Here is an 18,164-nt window from a genome sequence, read left to right as displayed (position 1 = left end):
GGGGGGGTGAAGAGGGGTGAGGGGTGAGGCAAACCGGTCTCTTCCAAAAACCTGACAGCACTTCCAGGAGACACAACATTTGATTCCACTTCAGGTCTTTACTCAAACTAATCCTGCGCAGTATAGTATAATGGTTGCATATGTATATATATATATATATTTTACTGGGCTAGTAACCGAAAGGTTGCAGGTTTGATTCCCAGGTAGGACACTGCCGTTGTATCCTTCAGCAAAGTACTGAAGGGTGCTTCGTTATATATCCATCTGTATGAATGAATACCTTTATGTAGCTGGATATTTGCAACACCTGTCTAAGTAGCTCTGGAAAAGAGTACGTTTGGAGGGCGACAATCGGGTATCTATAAGGAATGTGCAGGGTTCACTCCTGCGGTGTATTCACAGAGGTTACAGAACACAGAATATTATTTTCAGTTTATTAAAACACGCTGCGACTGCAGTTCTCTTTAATATTTAATATTGTGGGCACGTCGGTGTGGTAAAGGTGGTATCCGCTGCCTTGAGGGACACTGCTATTAGCAGGAAGCTAATTACCGCCTGGGTTGATCAAATCTCCACTAAACAAACTGCAGCCACAAAGCTGTACATTTAGCAACAATAAAGAACATGCAACATTTCTTTCCCAGGAGTAGATTATCCGTATTTATGTATAGCCCATGTGTATCACTGTGTTGTATTTCAAGGTAAATTGTTGCCACGCACTTGTCACAAGGATAACATCATTTATTTCCGTCTGTATCGGCTGGCTATGCACACTGAAGATAAGCGCTATCTCTGCCACGCTGAACGTGTTCTGAAACGGGAAGCTCAGAGCGGAACCGGTTCCACACGACGGTTTTGTATAATGAATGCACCCCATTTCTCAAGGGCAAGGGGTCCATTTCCATTTGCTCTCTCTCTCTCTCTGCTTGTTGTTGCAGAGCAAAATCACTGAAGTCATCATATTTTACAGACAAGGCTGCCTGACTAAGACTTACGGTCAGGTTCACCGACAGACAAATTCAAACCACTCTTCAACTGGCCTTCAACTCAAGATTCATGCCGACGCCTGATCCAGCTTAACGCAACGTGCTCGGGCCAATCGGGGCCTGAGATTCGCAGGGACCCGGGGGCAGCCCGCTACGCACTCACAAAATGAGGCACGACCACAAGGGTGGCATTATCCAAACACAAGAGCCGGGAAGGTTTTGTTCCACCCCGACTATTAATTTCTGAACTCAATCGGTCAGTCGGCTGGGAGGGATAGAGACACTGTTCTCGCTCCGGGGAGGAAGAAAAAAAAACATAAAAGTCAAACTATTAAAAGCCTGCTGCGGGAAGGCCCTCCAGGGGTACATGTATCCACCCCTGTACCGTCAGCTCTCAGGATGAAAGACCGCAAAATATCCCAGGCTGCTGCAAGCTCATCGCTACACTAAGAGATAAAACATGAGAGAGCTTTACAGCAGCAAAATGAGCCAAAGTAAATATCACATGTCCTACAGTCTTTAGTCTCCAAACCTATTTTGCTCATTCTTTGCTTTCCTTTTTTTTTTCTTTTTTTTTTTTTGCTTTTCCTTCCTTCAAAGCAAGTATCATGGGAATAAATACTACTCATTTGTTGTTTCCATAATTCAAATTATTTTATTTGTGAAAACAAAGAATCTAAACCCGGGCTTAGTTGGTGCAGCACACACCAACGAAGCCCATTTACGATCAAACACCCCTTATTTCTCCTTTAATATGGAAGAGCATCAATTAGTTCTGTATATCATTCATATTAAGTAAATGCATAGAAAATATTAGTCACCCTCATCATTATAACCCGTCTTCTACATCAATACAATGCAAGTCAAATGAGTAGTTTTTGGGGTAAGTTCATTATACTTACAGTCCACCAGTCTCAAAGATAATACAAGATATGAAAACCTATACAAAACACTGCACATTAAAATGAAAAATAGTATATGGAAATGATCTGCTGTCCCTTTGAGCTAGGGATAGGGGGCTAATGGGTGCTAATGGCAGAAGCCATTATGATGGACATCTCTCCGTTATGAAGCCACATAATGTAGGTTGCAAATCTTCCAAACAGGTTGCAAACAGTCCAAAAAAGGAAAAGGAATGTAAGCCAAAAAGATCATGACATATTTAAATTTATACACATGAATATTTCATACATACATACATACATACATATATATGTATATATGTGTGTTAGTATAGCCTGAGCCGACCAGAGGAGGATGGGTTTCCCCCTTGAGCCTGGTTCCTTCCAAGGTTTCTCCCCATCTGCCACAGGGAGGTTTTCCTTGCCACTGTTGCCTTAGGCTTGCTCCTGTGGGGGTTTAGGCTAGGGTTGCCTGTAAAGCGTATTGTGACAACTGTTGTAAAATACGCTATATAAATACGATTTGATTGATTGATTGATAGTCTTTCCTATGATCTGAAGAACACTGTCGCAAAACAATGCATTACCTTGAAGTAGATCTCTCCCATTAAATGCGCTTCTTTACTACAGGAGGTAGTACACTAAAATCGTCTGTCCTCTTTAGTAGAAATGCTTATTTCTCCATAAAAATTGTAGCGATAAGGATCTTCGGAAATTACAAAATTACTATACGTTTGCAACAGCCGCAAAGCTTACTACGGTGGCATTAAAAAAAAAGTTTTAATATATCATTGTGATTGCATTAGCATCTTGTGTGTAAACATAAAAGTTTGTAATCCGTATTTTAGTATCATGAAAAATGGACATGCTTACCCACACAGAGCCAATGGGTGCTAAAACCGCAAAAATTAACACCCCAGAACTGAATTATTCTTTTTAGAATTAGCTCCAGATCATCCTTTTATTTGTGAACAGTAGGCAAAGAAAAGTGTAATGACCATTTACTGTCGCAAGCCAAGCACAAGCCAATTAAAGTCTGCTGAAATATCTCAATTTAGTTCGTAACATTATGCATGTAAAAACATGCAATGAGTGCATACCCGATTTGCCAATTTAATATCATGCTTGGTATTTCTCTTCATACCAGCAACTGATGTATCCGTCGTATCTGTCATAATGCTTTAATCAGTTTTGCTGTGCGTGCCTTCTTGCACAAGCTTGTAGTGGCATAAAAGACTATCCTGTGCCTTTAAATGCTTCTAATATATTATGTCCGAGATTTCTGGATCAGTCCACATCTAATTATGGCACAAAAACCCATTTTAAAGATTTTTTAAAAATATGAATATGAATCATCCCAATGGTCTGCAAGTATTGTGATGTGAATATATATTTCACATTACACATCCCTAGTCAGCACTACTGTGCTATAATAGCTTCCAAGGTACTCCAAAGGAAGATCACAGAACAAACAGATAATGGCTTTTATAGCCTACAAACACTCGAAAGTTGATTGCACCTCCACATATTATGTCAACACTTCGTATCTGCTGTATTTTGATGAGAGGTTGATCGATCAGTCGGGCCAATATTGAACTTTGCATGTGATCTCCAAGTATGCCAAATTTTCTTTTTTTTGGTACAAACACGCCCTCTAGTGCTCGATCTGTTCACCCTCTCGCAACTCACGATTTCTTGGTCTCTTGTCTGAGGCTATTCATCTTGTCACACTTAAAATACTGAGGTAAGAGACATTTTAATTTAACATAAACTCAGATACGGGCAGATCTTTAGCACTCAGACTGCACTGTCTTCAAAATCAACCACTGGAGTTAAAAAAAAAAAAAAAAAACCCAGAATGCGCTGGGTTTTTGCATTATAGTATCACTCTGCAACACTGACATATTGATACAGTAGCATTCAATTACTACGTTGTCACAGAACATTAGTATTCCGTTAGCATTCAGCTACATTAGTATTCTGTCCTCAGAGGATTTCACCCTCCAGCTGAATATTGATTGAGATGGTGGGTGAGGGAGGCGGTCCAACAGCCAACTGATGTGGAAACGCAAATACCCACAGATTGTTTAGAAGTTAATTTTTGGTCTATAATAAACAAGTCTGCCTCAGAAATTGACATTTTATAAATAAACAGAACCAACTGCTCTTGTTCAGCATTCAACTAGGTCTGTTTCCTTTATCTGCAAGGCTTGCTATGCATTATACTGCATGACTGAAGCAGAGCATAGAGGCAGAGGCAACCCAAACATGGAATCATTTCTTCTCGTCCCACAGCCACAAAGTTGACAGAGTAAAACGCAAATCAGCAATAAATGTTTTTCTTAAGACTAATACATAGTAAATTACTCTTGAGAATTACTTTCATGCAAGATTATTTTATCATGTTAATTAAAAGCAGGTATGTGGAAAACCTTAACGTTAAGGATCGGATTTTATGTAGCTAATCCTGTACACCATAATCATGACAGACCTTCGGTATGCACTTATTTTAAGTCGCTTCGGATAAAAGCGTCTGCCAAATAAACGTAATGTAATCTAATGTAATGTACAGGAGCTGGATCTGCTGGACAGTGAGAACACAGTTTACAAGCTTATTGGACCAGTGCTGGTGAAACAAGATCTGGATGAAGCCAAAGCAACAGTTGGCAAACTTTCTAAGGAGTTGTTTGCTGCTTTGAAAAACCAGTAGTCTTTAATTGTTTGCGTCACGTGAGGATTATTTTTCATTGGACGTTGTATGGAAGTTTACTTCAGCTCCTGCGGATACCATTTAGAGAAGATACAGGATGAATTCAAACACATTTCTACCAATTGCTTGAAGTATCCATGGCCTAAATTCAGATTAAAATTGTGTACACAACAATTACTGTTGTGTAATGTTACTTTAGGCTGTTCATGTTACCAGAGGGTCAACCCAAGACCCTCTACGCCATGTACAGTTGATGGGCATGAAAATTTCTGTAGTCTTGTTGAATAAGTAATAAAGGAAGCCTTTTCTCCTTCAGGTTTAATTAACAGTATGTCACATTTAAAATTTACACACCAGGACACCTCCTGGTCTGGCCTCTACTCCAGGAATTACACCAGCTAGCTATGATATCTTACATTCACTTAGCAGACGCTCTTATCCAGGGCGACTTACAAAAGGGGAGAAGATCAGTGTTAGTCTCAATAAAAGTGTAATATCAGCAAGAAGACACAGAAGGCCCATGTATACAACCAGTAAGTGTAAAGTTAACTGAGCGACCAAACAACTAACTTAGTATTGATCAACAAAACAAAATATACAGATAACCTACCTCTACACAGAGAACATACTCCTAACATAATCCTAATAGGAAAGGCAAAAATAAAAAGGATAGCCAGTGAGGGCCAAACAAAGTTACTGTACTGTGCTGCTACTGAAAACGTTATTGGCAGACAGATAAAACGTAGATATAGCCTAGTGGTTGCTATTCTGCTAGATTACAAACTGGCATACGTTCAACCAAGGAAAAAAATTAATGCACTTACGACGTAGCCAACTAGTCAATTGTTACATATACTCTTGTACATTGTTATTGTCAACAAAATAATTCCGAGTCGATTTCTAAAATGCTGTAAAGTTTGGGACGACAGTTTCAGCAGCTCAGTAACTAGTAAACTGTCGTTATCTAGCCAATTTATGACAAATCATTTCACCTAGCAAATTTGATACATTCCAACACAATGGATGGATGTCCCTTGGTCCATGTCCTTGCATGCTCGCTACTGAAATCCTTTGAAGTTTACTGCATGCAATAATTCAAACTCATGTTGCCGTAATTAAATATCATTCTCGACGGAAAATATGTAATGTCTGTTACCTGTCCACCGCTTAGCGGTCAGCCCACAGCACACAACATGCAGTTATCTTCACGGTGCAAATGGTGCGATGCGCGCCGCCATTTTAGGTTTAACTGATAGGAAGAGGTAAAAGTTGTACTTCCGATCCACGACGTGAAATTGATCCGAGTAACCTACTGCTGTCGTACCACAGAACTATATATTACGGTGTAACTGTATATGTTTTTATTTATGTTGATGTCACCTACGGTTGATTAACAGTTTAAGTGTGCAAAGAAGTGGCTGTCAAGCTCTCTGCCGCTGTGGGACGATAATTGAAGGATAATAAATTCCTTTTCTGGAATCTGTATTGTAGCAGATACAGCTAAATACATACCATGGGTGAAATAGTTTAATTTGATCTTTTGAATTTGATATGCACAAATTGATCCTGTTTTTCCATTTATGTTTGATGATATTCCAAATGTCAGAAATCAAGTTTATGTTCAGGTGTTTCCAAAAATAAAATTATGGTATCATTTTCATTCACACTGATCAACAAAATCATTGTCTTGTTAATCATCCTTTATCTTGTACTTGTAAATAACAGCTAGGATATCTAACCCATTGATTCAGGCAGAATCCGGACAGTTTTTGATGGTGAGCGCAGCAAATGACATCATGTCCGGAGCGATATGTTCACGTTTCCTGTAGAGTAAGGCAAGGCTTTTACTGTCAGTTCACGTTTGTTAAAGGAAACGGTGTAGCTTTGCAGCTTGTCTCTCATTTTACCCTTATTAGGGTTCAGATCTAATCAGCGACATAATGGCAGAAGCAATTCAGAAGAAATTGAAGTCAGAACTGGAAAAATATCAGGAGATGCAAAAAGGTATCCGATGAGGAAATCGGATAATGAGCAAATAAGCAAGCCAAGTTAGCAAGCTAGCTAGAACAGCCAAGTGTGGTGGGGGTAGCTAGCTAGCTTGTAAAGATGTCCAGTGATTGACGACAAACTAGCCAGGGGGCGTCCGGCCGTTAGTTACTGTAGATACCTAACCAGGTACCTTGCTAAATTGCCTCATGATACCCCTCTTGAAGGGTTACCGTTAGTAACCCAGTCCTTTATTCGTCAAGTGAGAGAATTAGCTTACCAAATAGCTTGTGATGTGTATTGTGATTACCTAGCCAACAAGTCCACTAATTGTAGCAAACTAATATTACTCGTACGTCGATGCTTATTTGGTGCTGTTATGAAATTCTGAAACTTGCTTTATTCCTTACAGATGTCAGTAAAAGCATGTCAGCCAGACATAAACTTGAGACTCAGTTGACAGAGAACAACATTGTCAAAGAGGTAGGTGCTCAATACTATTGTGTGAAATTGTGTTTGAGTTTTTTTTTTTTTAAGTGATGGACTTGTGTGGTTTCAGATGTGGCGTCTTAATGGGGAGGGGCTGGCTTCTATTATCAGTGGATGGCTGGTTGGCACCAGTTACTGCACTGGTGCATACTTCAGAATCTTGTACAAGAAGGTTCATGTCAGATATGATAGTGCCATCCATAGGATATTTCATAAACCAGTCTTAGAAGTCTGTATTTCATCTGCTGTTTGACCCCCCCCCCCCCCCAATACAATAGTATTGTGCTTCTCCACCATAGCTCCCCAGTGCTGAAACAAACTCCCTGTTCTTCTGCAAACCACACTGCCCATCTTCTGCCGCAGCCTGTACCTGGACTAACTATCACAACTCTGCAGGGCATTTCCAATCTAGGATCACTTATCACTTGTACCCTTCTACCTTATTCCTGTAGCAATTTCATGTTACACATATACCTCCATCCAACACTTATATTGCACTTATATGGTTATCTTGTTGTTGTAGCTCGTTGTTGTGCCTCTTAGATTGACTTAACATTACTTGACCTAGCCTATGCTTACTATGTGAACTGGATCTACTGTGTTCATGACTATGAATAACTGTTGTATAATGAGTGTTGTACCTTATCGGACCTGTGTTTTGTAGCTGTTCCAATGACCTCCGGTATGCATTTATTGTAAGTCGCTTTGGATAAAAGTGTCTGCCAAATATGTGATGTAATCTAATGTCATGTACAGGAGCTGGATCTGCTGGACAGTGAGAACACAGTTTACAAGCTCATTGGACCAGTGCTGGTGAAACAAGATCTGGATGAAGCCAAAGCAACAGTTAGCAAGAGGCTGGAATACATTAATGGCGAAATGTGAGTTTTAGGAGAGTATGGGGTGATAGAGTTATGGTGGAAAATAGAATTCTAGTCATGTTTGCAAATTAAACAGCTGGTGAACACAAAGCCTGTACTATTGTCTCATTAGTGATTGTCTCTGTGGTGATTTGCATTGGTACAGTGAAGCGGCCATGGCAAAAAAAAGTTTTTTTTAAAGTTAATACATTTGTAATACTTTTATTTGTTCATTCTAATGCCTGTATTTGTTAATTGCTATGTGAACAAACTATGCGCTCTGCTGGACTGCAGTTCAGCCACAGCTTTGACTCCTGGATGACATGTGATTACAGACATACTGCACACAATGCCATTTTTCATTTGCCGGTTAGACCAAAGGTTTGGTCCATTTTGACCAATGTAGCTGTGTCTGTTGCTCATGATTTGCTCCCCCTCTGACCTCTGCAGCCAGCGCTATGAGACGCTACTGAAAGAGATGGAGCGTAAGTTGGATCAGCACCGCGAGGTGCTTTCCAGCCTCCAGCAGGAGTACCAGCGAGCCCAGGGCCGTCCTGTTGGGAAAGTCTGATGGATGGACAGATGGACACAGACTTTGACAGAAAAGAACAGTCCCCATATTGAAACAGTTCTGCTGCCCCATTAAAACACATGGACTGACTGACTGACTTGCATAAGCCTACTCACCCACCGTCCTGCACAGCAGTACAGGATATCTACGCCTGATTTTTTTTTGTTGTTGCCCTTGTCGTTATCAATAAAGTTGTTTCATTATTTACATGTAAGTGAATTCTTTTGTTTTTCTGTTAGAATAAATGTCTTCATTGGTCACACATTCAGAGGGATCTATTTTTACCCATTCAGCATATAAGAAATGGAATGTTTTGTCACAACTCATTTCACATTATGTAGTTTGTCCAAAATCAATGCTAGTTTGAATACAGTGAATAATTACAATGTCCACATTTTTGTCTCAAGTCTGATTCAAAGAAGTGAAATAAAGCCAATTGTTCCAAAAAATCTATCAAATAAAAGAAAAGTTGGGACAACGTAATAGTGCAAGAACAATGATATTGATTTATTGGACCTAGAATGCACAAGGCTAATAACTAGCTGTGGAAGAAGAAGGCTACTGCTGTCAATACGCTGGCTACGTCTCAAGAAACAAGCCCTCCTCCTCAGGCATCATTTTCAGTTTTAAGTCTGAAAACATCTTTAGAAAAAAAACAGCCATGTTATTTTGTGGATAAAAATGTTTTCAACAGAGGGAAATTACTGATTTGTTTTGTGATGCTTTGTATTGTCCTTTGTATTTTCATTTATTTAAACGGTTACACTCCTGTGAAATTACTAAATATTTTCCACAAAGACTTCAATATTCACATTTCTGCAAATTGTTTTTTTCTTTTTTGCAAATGATTTGGAGATTGAGCTGCATATTTACTCTGGAATATGAGCAGTAAGTTAAATTTGAAATATTCAAAATAATTTAAAGGCCTTCCCTCTTCCCACATTAGCTAGTGTCTAGTGATTTGTCATGAGTTTCTATCTGGAATGTTGCCAGGTGAAGTAAATTTTCAATGCATACTCTGCAGCATTCCAGCTAGCTCTGAAACATCCAATGAAGGAACTTGAACAAAGGGAACTGATGGTCCGGTTACCAAAAATGGTAATATGCGATATGTTAAGTTATTCAACTTCATGACAGTAGAGGGCACTGTTGTTAAAGGGGTGTGTTTGAATCTAAATGATTTGATAAAGTTATTACTCAAAAACCAAACCTTGGCCCTGGGTGTGCAGTTGGAAGTCCACAGACAGGTCCGTGTCAGCATCCAATTTCTCCTGTTTATAAATGTAATTTTGACGAGAATGTGGCTACTTAAATTCCCTTAATCTGTTTTTTTGTTCTATGGTTGACTACGTCATAATTGAAACTTCTGAGTGAGAGCACAAAGGAGAGAAACAGCAGGCTGAAACTACCATACCTATAATAATGTCCTGAGGAAGTGGAGAACCGTGTGGCCATCTAAACAGCACTTCATGGTCACTGTTCCTGAAATAATATTGAACTGATGCAACAGTTTTTATTGCTTACCATGTGGGATGTAGTAGCACAATCATTGTGGTAATATGTTAAGGTAAATACATTTTGCCATAATGTTGCACCTAATCACACAACTTCCCAAAAGGGAATATTGCACACTTGTGTTAGCATTTAGACCATAGCCATTGAACGGTGAATAGATTTTATATTTTTCAAAGACATATACAATGTATAATAGCTCTTCATAACTTGCTTGTTTACCTGCATTAAAACTTCAGCAAGGAAAAGCTCTGAGCAGGGAACCAAAGGAAAAAAGGCAACGTGAAGGGCTTATTATGCTGTCTTGCTCTGTCGTGATTAATCCCACAAGGTTGAACCATAGATACAGCTATTTGTATGTATGGCAGATGCTCTCATTACTTCTTAATTGAAAACAATGAGGCACACACAACAGTAGTGATTTATGAGTTTGAAATAGAGAAAGCACAACCCCTATCTTTAAATGAATAGCTCACAACCTGTCCCTGTTTATTATCCTCAATTAACAAGCAAACAATTAAAGGAATAATTCACCCTGCAAATTGTTTTATGTTTACTATTTGCTGAGGATAATACAAACACTCAGAGCAACGATGCATGTAATGCTCTGCTTGGTAAGATAGCACTCTAAAAGGTTAGACAATTACTCCTTAATGACATACTTGGGAAGAACTCTGCTCTTGCTTAAAGAAAAGGTATAAGCACATTGGCAATTTGGTGTTCATACTTTCTGCACAGGTCCAGCCACTGGCATAAACATGCTGTGTAATTATTTAGAGCCACAACTATCACTGGGTCACATAATTCAAGTTTTAAATAATAATTGTTTTTTTTTTTTTTTGGGGGGGGGGGGGGGGGGGGGGGCGGGGCAAAATTTAAGATAGTAAATTTAAGTGTGGTGCTAGTCCTTGTCAATCAAACCAGACGGTGGGTCAATACCATGTTCCAATAAAGTTTAAGGATTATTGTGAACAGTGGTGTCAGCCATTACTGTGTTCACCATGTCTCAAGCCACCATAGTTTGTTGCAGTATTTGAGATATTAAACATTTGCTGGAAATCACAGTGCTAAAAGAATTATTTTAAAACATAATGTCAAATACATTTTATGACTTAAAAAACAACCCAAGCTATATATCAAGACATTTACATTACAATGGACTGGATTACAAAATGTAGGCGCTTTGGATATACAAACATCCATAAAAATGCAGATCATGTCTACAGCAAAGGCATCAGACTCAGACAACTAAATAATATAATTTATTGCATAACGAAATTACTGTAAAGTATTTTTTTCCTTGGGGGGTGGGGGGGGGGTTATTAGGTTCTGATGTTTTTAAGTCTTGATACACCATGAATTCACTCAAACGTGGCAACCTCCGTCCTCGCCTTTTTTCCGCTTAAATTTGTAAAAGGGGTGTACGAAAACATCTGCCCTAATTAAGGGGGCAGAGAAAGGGCCCACGAGGCCAGATGCAGAGCAGAAGAATTCCTTTAACCGCGCGCAGTTAGTAGTGCGGTCAGTCAATTCAGACTCGTCGCCGCCCCCTCAAAGCGCGCACCCCCTGGTGTTCCCACCTCTATCCATTCATATTGCAATGAAAAGTCGATCGAGCACAGCGGACATCGCTTTGTGTGGCTTCGTGTGTAATTAATGCCCAGCGTAGAAAAACATTCCCCCTTCATTTCCCCCCTGCCGAGGATTAAACCAGCATGAATAATGAGCATAAAAAGGCCGCGCATGCTTAAGAGAACAGCGTCGTATTGTAGCCTAAGTACATCGCAAAGTTTCACCCCCACCACTTGCACCAACGAGCCAATAAATGGATTATGTTAGGTTCTCTCTCATGTTTAAATCACTTTAGTCGTTTCGAAAAGCATGCATGTTTTTCAAGGGCAATTGCAGTGATCTTACATGGGAACTGCTCTGAATATAACAAGCAAATGTAATATGGACATGTTAACAATGTTCTTTAAAAAGATTATTATTGTTCTTACTGACAGTTCCTTCTCTCTTGATGCTATCTCTTAATTAGAACGGCTCTAATATTTTATATTGGGCCTTGCAATAATTTTCGCTTGCATCTGTATGTGAGATTTTATATCTACTGAAATAAGTCATGTTTCAATAGGACCGAGTTCTTCTTAAGTTCATAGTGCTGGGTAGGCCTACTTACAACTTCTAAACCTTCAATGTGCAGTCTTAACATCTAAAAGACAAAAAAAATGTGAAGACTTATTATTATACTTTGTACAAGTTTACGCATATTCTTCTTCATTCCTCATAATAAACAAGGCCTCACACGTGGGCATTGACACTAATTCTGCCAAGTCTTCACAGAAGACCAGAATTTCAGTGGTGCACGTGCATCTATGGAACTGTGACCATCCGTAGTCCCACGTTTGGTCAATAATGTCAGTACCGTTTGAGAACAATACATTTCCATGCACACAGAAAATGTCCTTAATACGCTACTCTGGATATTGTTGTTTCAATAGACAGTAACGTTTAATTAATGTCTCCGTGCAATCATCGGAACTTTTGTAGACAAACAATAATATTTTCAGCTGTTCTTAACACGACCAAATAGGCATTTGTCCCTATCATTTGAACAATATCACTCTCGCGGTGTTGTCACCCGTTGCGTGTGCAATCAACTCAGAGTGCGTAATAGGCACGAGCCTTTTCTAAACAGCGGCAGTGGCTTTATGTCGAATCATTTAAAGCACATACCGCCATGCGACAAACGAAGAACAGAGGTGAAATATCTCACATGGGTGTCGCTCGTGTGCCATATGTGGCTGTGGACGACACACGTGCCCTTGACTCACCTTCCACAGCAGAAGGCGCCGAGTGAAAACGGAACCACTGGGACTGTGCTGTTTGAACCAAGGTAATGCAATTTGCATTGAGGAGTGATTCTTAATTCTACACATACTGATAAATTAATTATTTAGCTATAACAAGCAATTATCGTTTCCCAGTGTGACTGGCCTTGGAAAGTTGGGTTGTGCTCTCCTTTAACCATAAAACAATACGAGACAAACATTAGGCAAACATTTGGTGTAAGACGTGGCAAACGTAAATTGTACTTTTTATTGGTCTACGTGTTTCAAGTGTCACCACGGCATTCAACCTCACAGTGAGTATCATACGTGGGAATCCTTCGTTGATGTTTTCTACGTTCAAATGTTTCATTTTCCATGCGTAACAATTTTGGGGAAATAGAGGCCTACCGATCCGTTCTTAGACCTAGTTTAATCTGGCTGAAAGGCCTACTAGTCAATCGAATGGATAAACTGAAAATGGATAGCATCATGCCAAAGAAGTACTCTTTTATTTATTTTTTTATTTTTCCTTCTAACGTGGGCTTAAATTGCAAAACGGTTTCGGTCTGCGCGTGAACCAAGTTTAATTCGAGTCTAGTTTCGGTCAGTACACGAGTTGCCCTTCATCGACAAGTTACATCTGATGGTGTCACTACAAAGAGCTGGAATAGGCTAATGGTGCTTGGTGTGACACTGAATTTGGCTGACACCCTCCATCTTATGGTCAGTTAAAGTATAATCATTCCCACGAATAAGTGTCAGCTTGAGGTGTTCAAAAAGTGCCAGACTGGAATTCCAGTGTGAAAGGAAACAGGAGTGATGGACCTATAGGGCATCTCTCAACTGATTAACGGTTAACACAACCAAACAAATGGAAGAAGGAAATAGCCTTTTCTGAATGAAAACAGCTCCATATCCAATGTTCACTTCTTTAATTAAAAATAAATAAAATGATAATATTACACAATGTGCATCATTTGAGATTCTATGTGGCCTACTTGATAAACGGTGGAATTGAATTAAATATTAAGATGGTGTTAGGCTCTACTTATTAGATGAAAATACTGTATTTAGGCATATATATCTATATAATAATATACACATAGTAATAATTGGGAACTGATCATTTTTAGTGAAGTAGTAGTAGTTACTGTAGTAGTGTTACATAAAGGCCAGCATGAGAGATCAGGTTATTTTATTCCCAGTATTGAAGTCGAAAGAAGGCTAAATGAGAACACCTCTCTGTGTAATTTACAAAATACATAATCATAGATCATACATAGAACATTTTTGTCCTCCAAGCAGGAATTTATTAAGACACTCCTTTTATGAGGGTCTAACTCTTTCAGGGTTGGCCATTCATTCTGACAAAATAGTTTTATGTACAAACTGTTCACTGTCTAAAGTACAAAATACTTAATTTTATTATACACAAAACATTCATTGGGGTTTGTGCCTTTAAGTGTGCGTGTGTCCATGTATGCAGTTGGGTGGGTGTTCACTGAATTAAGTAAGAAATGGTGTGTGTGTGTGTGTGTGAATAGAGTGGGCCTAATCAAAGCGAGCAGTAAACAATTTGAATAAATTATATGAAAGAATGCATGATGTTTTATTTAACATAATCAAATAATTTCACTAAATACAGATCATATATGTAATCATATGGCTGATATGTTTTTAATTTTGTATTCCAAAATATACAGATACAGTATCTTCTTGTCTCTTATGCGTCAAGAAGAGATATACAACACAGATAATATTTAACATATTTGCATACATGGGAAGAAATGTCAATTGTATTTACTCAGGGTATAATTTACAATGTTCATTATTTACATTTCAATCTTGTGACTGGTGCACTAAACCTCAAAACAATTTACTAAAACTATAGCATTTCATATTATTACAGTTACACAACAAAATAACATTATATATAAATGTATGTTATATTTACATATTTACATATCTGTCTATTTACATGCAAGTATATTACATTCAGCATAATACAATGTCCCATATATAAGAGGAGGCCTCTCCCTGTTTGTTTCAAGACCAGGGTCTCCACATCGCCTGGCTGTGTGTGACGGATGACGAGCAGAGGGTTGTAGGGGTATTTCTGCGGTGGCGCTGGGCACTGTTTGGGTCCGTATGTGCCAGCGGAGCTCTTTGGTGTGGGAAGTGATGACTCCTGACGGCCGCGCAGGGCTGCTGCCTGCACTTCCAGCCTTGCTGCCGCGCTCGGACAGGCGGCTCCTCCGACTGTGTCCGGGGAGGGCAAGCGGAGGGTCGCGTCGTGGCGTCGCGGGCGGAGGGTCGCGACCGACGAAAGGACAGTGTGTCCGTCAAAGCTCTCCCTACCTCCCGTCCCTCGCCCTCAACTTTCAGGAACTGTGCGGCTTGCTTCAGACAGGCCTCAAAGCCGTCCTGAAAGTGCTGTCGTTCCGACCCTTCGCGTGGAACCATGTTCTCGGTATTCCGCAGGAGAAGGACTGTGTGCTCCAGGATCTCAGCCTTCTCTACTCGTCCACTGGCAAGACACTATAATAGAGGTGCAGAAGCGATTAGTACATTGTTACTGAACTGGGACAGGTGAGAGGTAATGTTCCTTTATTCTACATTTAGGGTGAGAGATGTAAAGAGAAAGCGGGTAAGGTAGGCACTGAGAGAGATTTAAAGGGTGGGTGAGGTAGGCACTGAGAGAGATTTAATTGGTGGGTGAGGTAGGGCACTGATAGATACAGAGAGCGAGTGGGAGTGGGGGAGTCACTCACCGGTTCATGCTGTCCCCTCAGCAACAGGGCCCTCAGACTCTCCAGACTGCGGTTCATTCTCTCCCTCCGATGTCTCTCCACCTCAGACTTTAGGAGCTGTAAAAATAACATGGTGAGAGGAAAATTAGGAGTCAAAATCAGTAATGACAATTCACTTAATGCCACTATTATTATTTGCCCTTTATAATTTTATTTGAAATGTGTCAACATCAAACAACACAGAGATGCAATTTGACCTTAATTTCCACACTGCACTACATCAAGATGCTTGTATTTTGACTTATGTTTACTATATATCTATAAAACTCATAATTAAATGATCCCCTTTGGAAATAATTATTTACTAAATCTTACACATACATGCAGTTCCAGTTCATATAATGGATCGCATCGGCCCTAGATTCATACCTTGCTCTTCTTTAAGTCTTTGATTTGGGTTGATTTGAGTAGCTTCATCTTCTTATACACCAGTCGTCCCTTTTCTTGTGGATATGATGAATTAGATATTGAAGCAGGCTGTGATCATCTGCTTTTCCAGTAAACCATACCCTTTTCTGCAACAGGCACGAAGAACAAACGAAGGATAACTGTCGGTATGCCTTTTAAACTAACCATGGTGGATACCAGCGTCTTTCACTCCGCCTATTTGACCAGGAAACTCCACCCCTCAGATGACGTTGAGTTTGGCCCCTAATTAGACGGCAGAGAGCTTGCTTTGTATAACAGGCTCCCTTGGATTGTAGGCGATCCTATCGAAATGAATGGAAAGTTCCTGAAAGAGGACATTCGAAAGGCATTTCTAACTGGCTTCATATGTGTGAGAAAGTATATTTAATAATGTTATTCGCCCAAAATAAAAAATCCCGAATAATTCACATTTTTGATGGATTGTTCATTTTGATGACTGAAATTTTGTGACCCAATTAAGATGTGAAAACCAATCAAGGCTTGGACCCCTGCCCCAAACAAACAATCGGCGAGCTTAACTTTGCAGTACATTTAATACTGCATTACCCCTAATTAAATAACTTGCTGTGGATGCACAGTATTGTGCATCTACCCCTTCAGCATTTGTTGTCAAACCGAAATGCAGTATTCCTTTGCCACGCGTTCGCACAGTGTATTGTCTTTAGGTTTGAAATGCAAATGTTTTTTTTCAAAGGCACGAGGCGGCTGTGATGAATTTCACAGTAAAACTTTTGGCGCAAGTAGAGTGGTATGCAAATACATTTTAACACCTCATGAGCTACAACTGCGATGCAGTTGTCTGATCAGTGCGCGCGTGTGCATACAAAGATCACCTAGCCTACTGATGCTGTTATTCTTAACTAGCATGACTGTTCACTGTCCCTTTGTGTTTATTCCTGAATATTTTTGTCATGACGCGCTATAAATATGTAATTTTAAGGTTTGTGTTGGTTTACTTACGCCAGTCGATGTGAAAGCCTATTGATCCGTGAATGGACGTAAATCTACATAAATGGAGTCCATTTACCATTTACCATTTACCAAATCTTGATATAACCTAATAGAAAAATCTAAATAGAATTAGTTCGCAATCTACGTAACATTCATTGTGTTTCCATATTCTCCGCAATATGGCAACGTAAATGTGTGAGCGTGAGATTAGAACTTTGCCCTCGGTCCCTGCGCACTTTCTCACGAGAAGGTGAGCTGACCATTTTTGTTACCTGTGAGAATTAACTCTTCTTTAGTTCAAGCTGTTGGGTTTCTCTCTTTAACCAATTCACAGATGCATGTGGTCGTGGGAAAGCTTTCGTTACGACCCGGTCATCCAATGTGTTCAAAGACACACGGTATATAGATATTGAAACGTTACATATTTAGCGCGACAATGATTGAACTGTAACGGATAGGATATGCCGTGATTTAACTGTGGTGTAAATAAAATTGTCGGCATTTATAAAATTGTGCAATGAAGTTATGTTTAGGTAATACACATAGCCAAATATTAACTGAAAGATACACCAGCTGTACTGTTTGTTTGAGAAATTCAGCAAGTAGAAGGCCTACTCTGGTGAATCTTTCAGTTAATAGCAGACAATTGTCTATGCTTTACCACTGGACATGGTACTTAACTTTCTGTCCAATGGACAGTGTGATAGATTGTATAATGATATACAAGGCGAAAGGGTGAAAATGTGTTATTAATGAGATGGATCATGCATTCATATTTCTCTCACTTTAGGGCACCACATGTAATTGGACAATTGGCTGCTCAGCTTGGCTGCTCTGCTGCTTCTTGGCCAGCTCCGTGTTGTTTCTTCATTATTTCATGCACAACAAAGCTAATGAAAAAGTGTTGATTTTAGGTGTGGCGTTATATTTGGAGTCTGTTACTGTTATCTGGTGACCAAAGCAGTGTCAATATTGGTAAAACAAGCCATAATGAGGCTGAAAAATGATAAATTAATCAGGGATTCATGGCCAAAAAGTGGAATGATCTTGATGGGCCAAGTCAATCACGTGACCTAAATCTAGCTGAACATGCAATTAACTTTCTGAAGACAGAAGGCAACGTACCA

General features: G+C 39.6%; 3 protein-coding genes and 1 long non-coding RNA gene across 6 annotated transcripts in view; 2 read left to right on the top strand and 2 right to left on the bottom strand.

Moving 5' to 3' along the window:
- mrpl11 (mitochondrial ribosomal protein L11) overlaps positions 1 to 5,914 on the bottom strand; it is a 33,909-nt gene extending 27,995 nt beyond the window's left edge. The window contains exon 1 of one of the 2 annotated variants that reach the window (XM_064329064.1): positions 5,755 to 5,914. The gene's annotated coding sequence lies outside the window, so the exon portion shown is untranslated. The remainder of the gene's footprint in view (positions 1 to 5,754) is intronic. The other variant, XM_064329065.1, reaches the window with a different exon arrangement.
- Positions 5,915 to 6,439: 525 nt separating this feature from the next.
- pfdn6 (prefoldin subunit 6) lies at positions 6,440 to 8,711 on the top strand. Its single transcript, XM_064329066.1, has 4 exons — positions 6,440 to 6,602; positions 6,997 to 7,067; positions 7,830 to 7,954; positions 8,384 to 8,711. The coding sequence occupies exons 1-4, from the start codon at positions 6,539 to 6,541 to the stop codon at positions 8,502 to 8,504; spliced, it is 381 nt and encodes a 126-aa protein (XP_064185136.1). The 5' UTR covers positions 6,440 to 6,538; the 3' UTR covers positions 8,505 to 8,711.
- Positions 8,712 to 12,478: 3,767 nt separating this feature from the next.
- LOC135251523 (uncharacterized) lies at positions 12,479 to 15,993 on the top strand. Of its 2 annotated transcripts, none has more exons than XR_010329151.1 (3): positions 12,479 to 12,912; positions 14,899 to 15,436; positions 15,640 to 15,989. It is a non-coding gene; the product is annotated as an uncharacterized LOC135251523 (long non-coding RNA). The 2 variants fall into 2 exon arrangements; XR_010329152.1 differs by lacking the exon at positions 12,479 to 12,912 and adding an exon at positions 12,947 to 13,161 and having other exon boundaries at positions 15,640 to 15,993.
- Positions 14,099 to 17,112, bottom strand: LOC135251521 (transcription factor HES-7.1-like). The gene is made up of 4 exons (XM_064329062.1): positions 17,047 to 17,112; positions 16,027 to 16,172; positions 15,619 to 15,714; positions 14,099 to 15,385 (listed from the first exon to the last, which is right to left on the bottom strand). The coding sequence occupies exons 2-4, from the start codon at positions 16,072 to 16,074 to the stop codon at positions 14,894 to 14,896; spliced, it is 636 nt and encodes a 211-aa protein (XP_064185132.1). The 5' UTR covers positions 16,075 to 16,172; positions 17,047 to 17,112; the 3' UTR covers positions 14,099 to 14,893.
- Positions 17,113 to 18,164: the final 1,052 nt, after the last annotated feature.

Source organism: Anguilla rostrata, chromosome 3, assembly GCF_018555375.3.
Source record: "Anguilla rostrata isolate EN2019 chromosome 3, ASM1855537v3, whole genome shotgun sequence".
NCBI lineage: Eukaryota > Metazoa > Chordata > Actinopteri > Anguilliformes > Anguillidae > Anguilla > Anguilla rostrata.
Note: the sequence above shows the minus strand (reverse complement) of the source record. Positions and strands in the feature narration are given on the sequence as shown.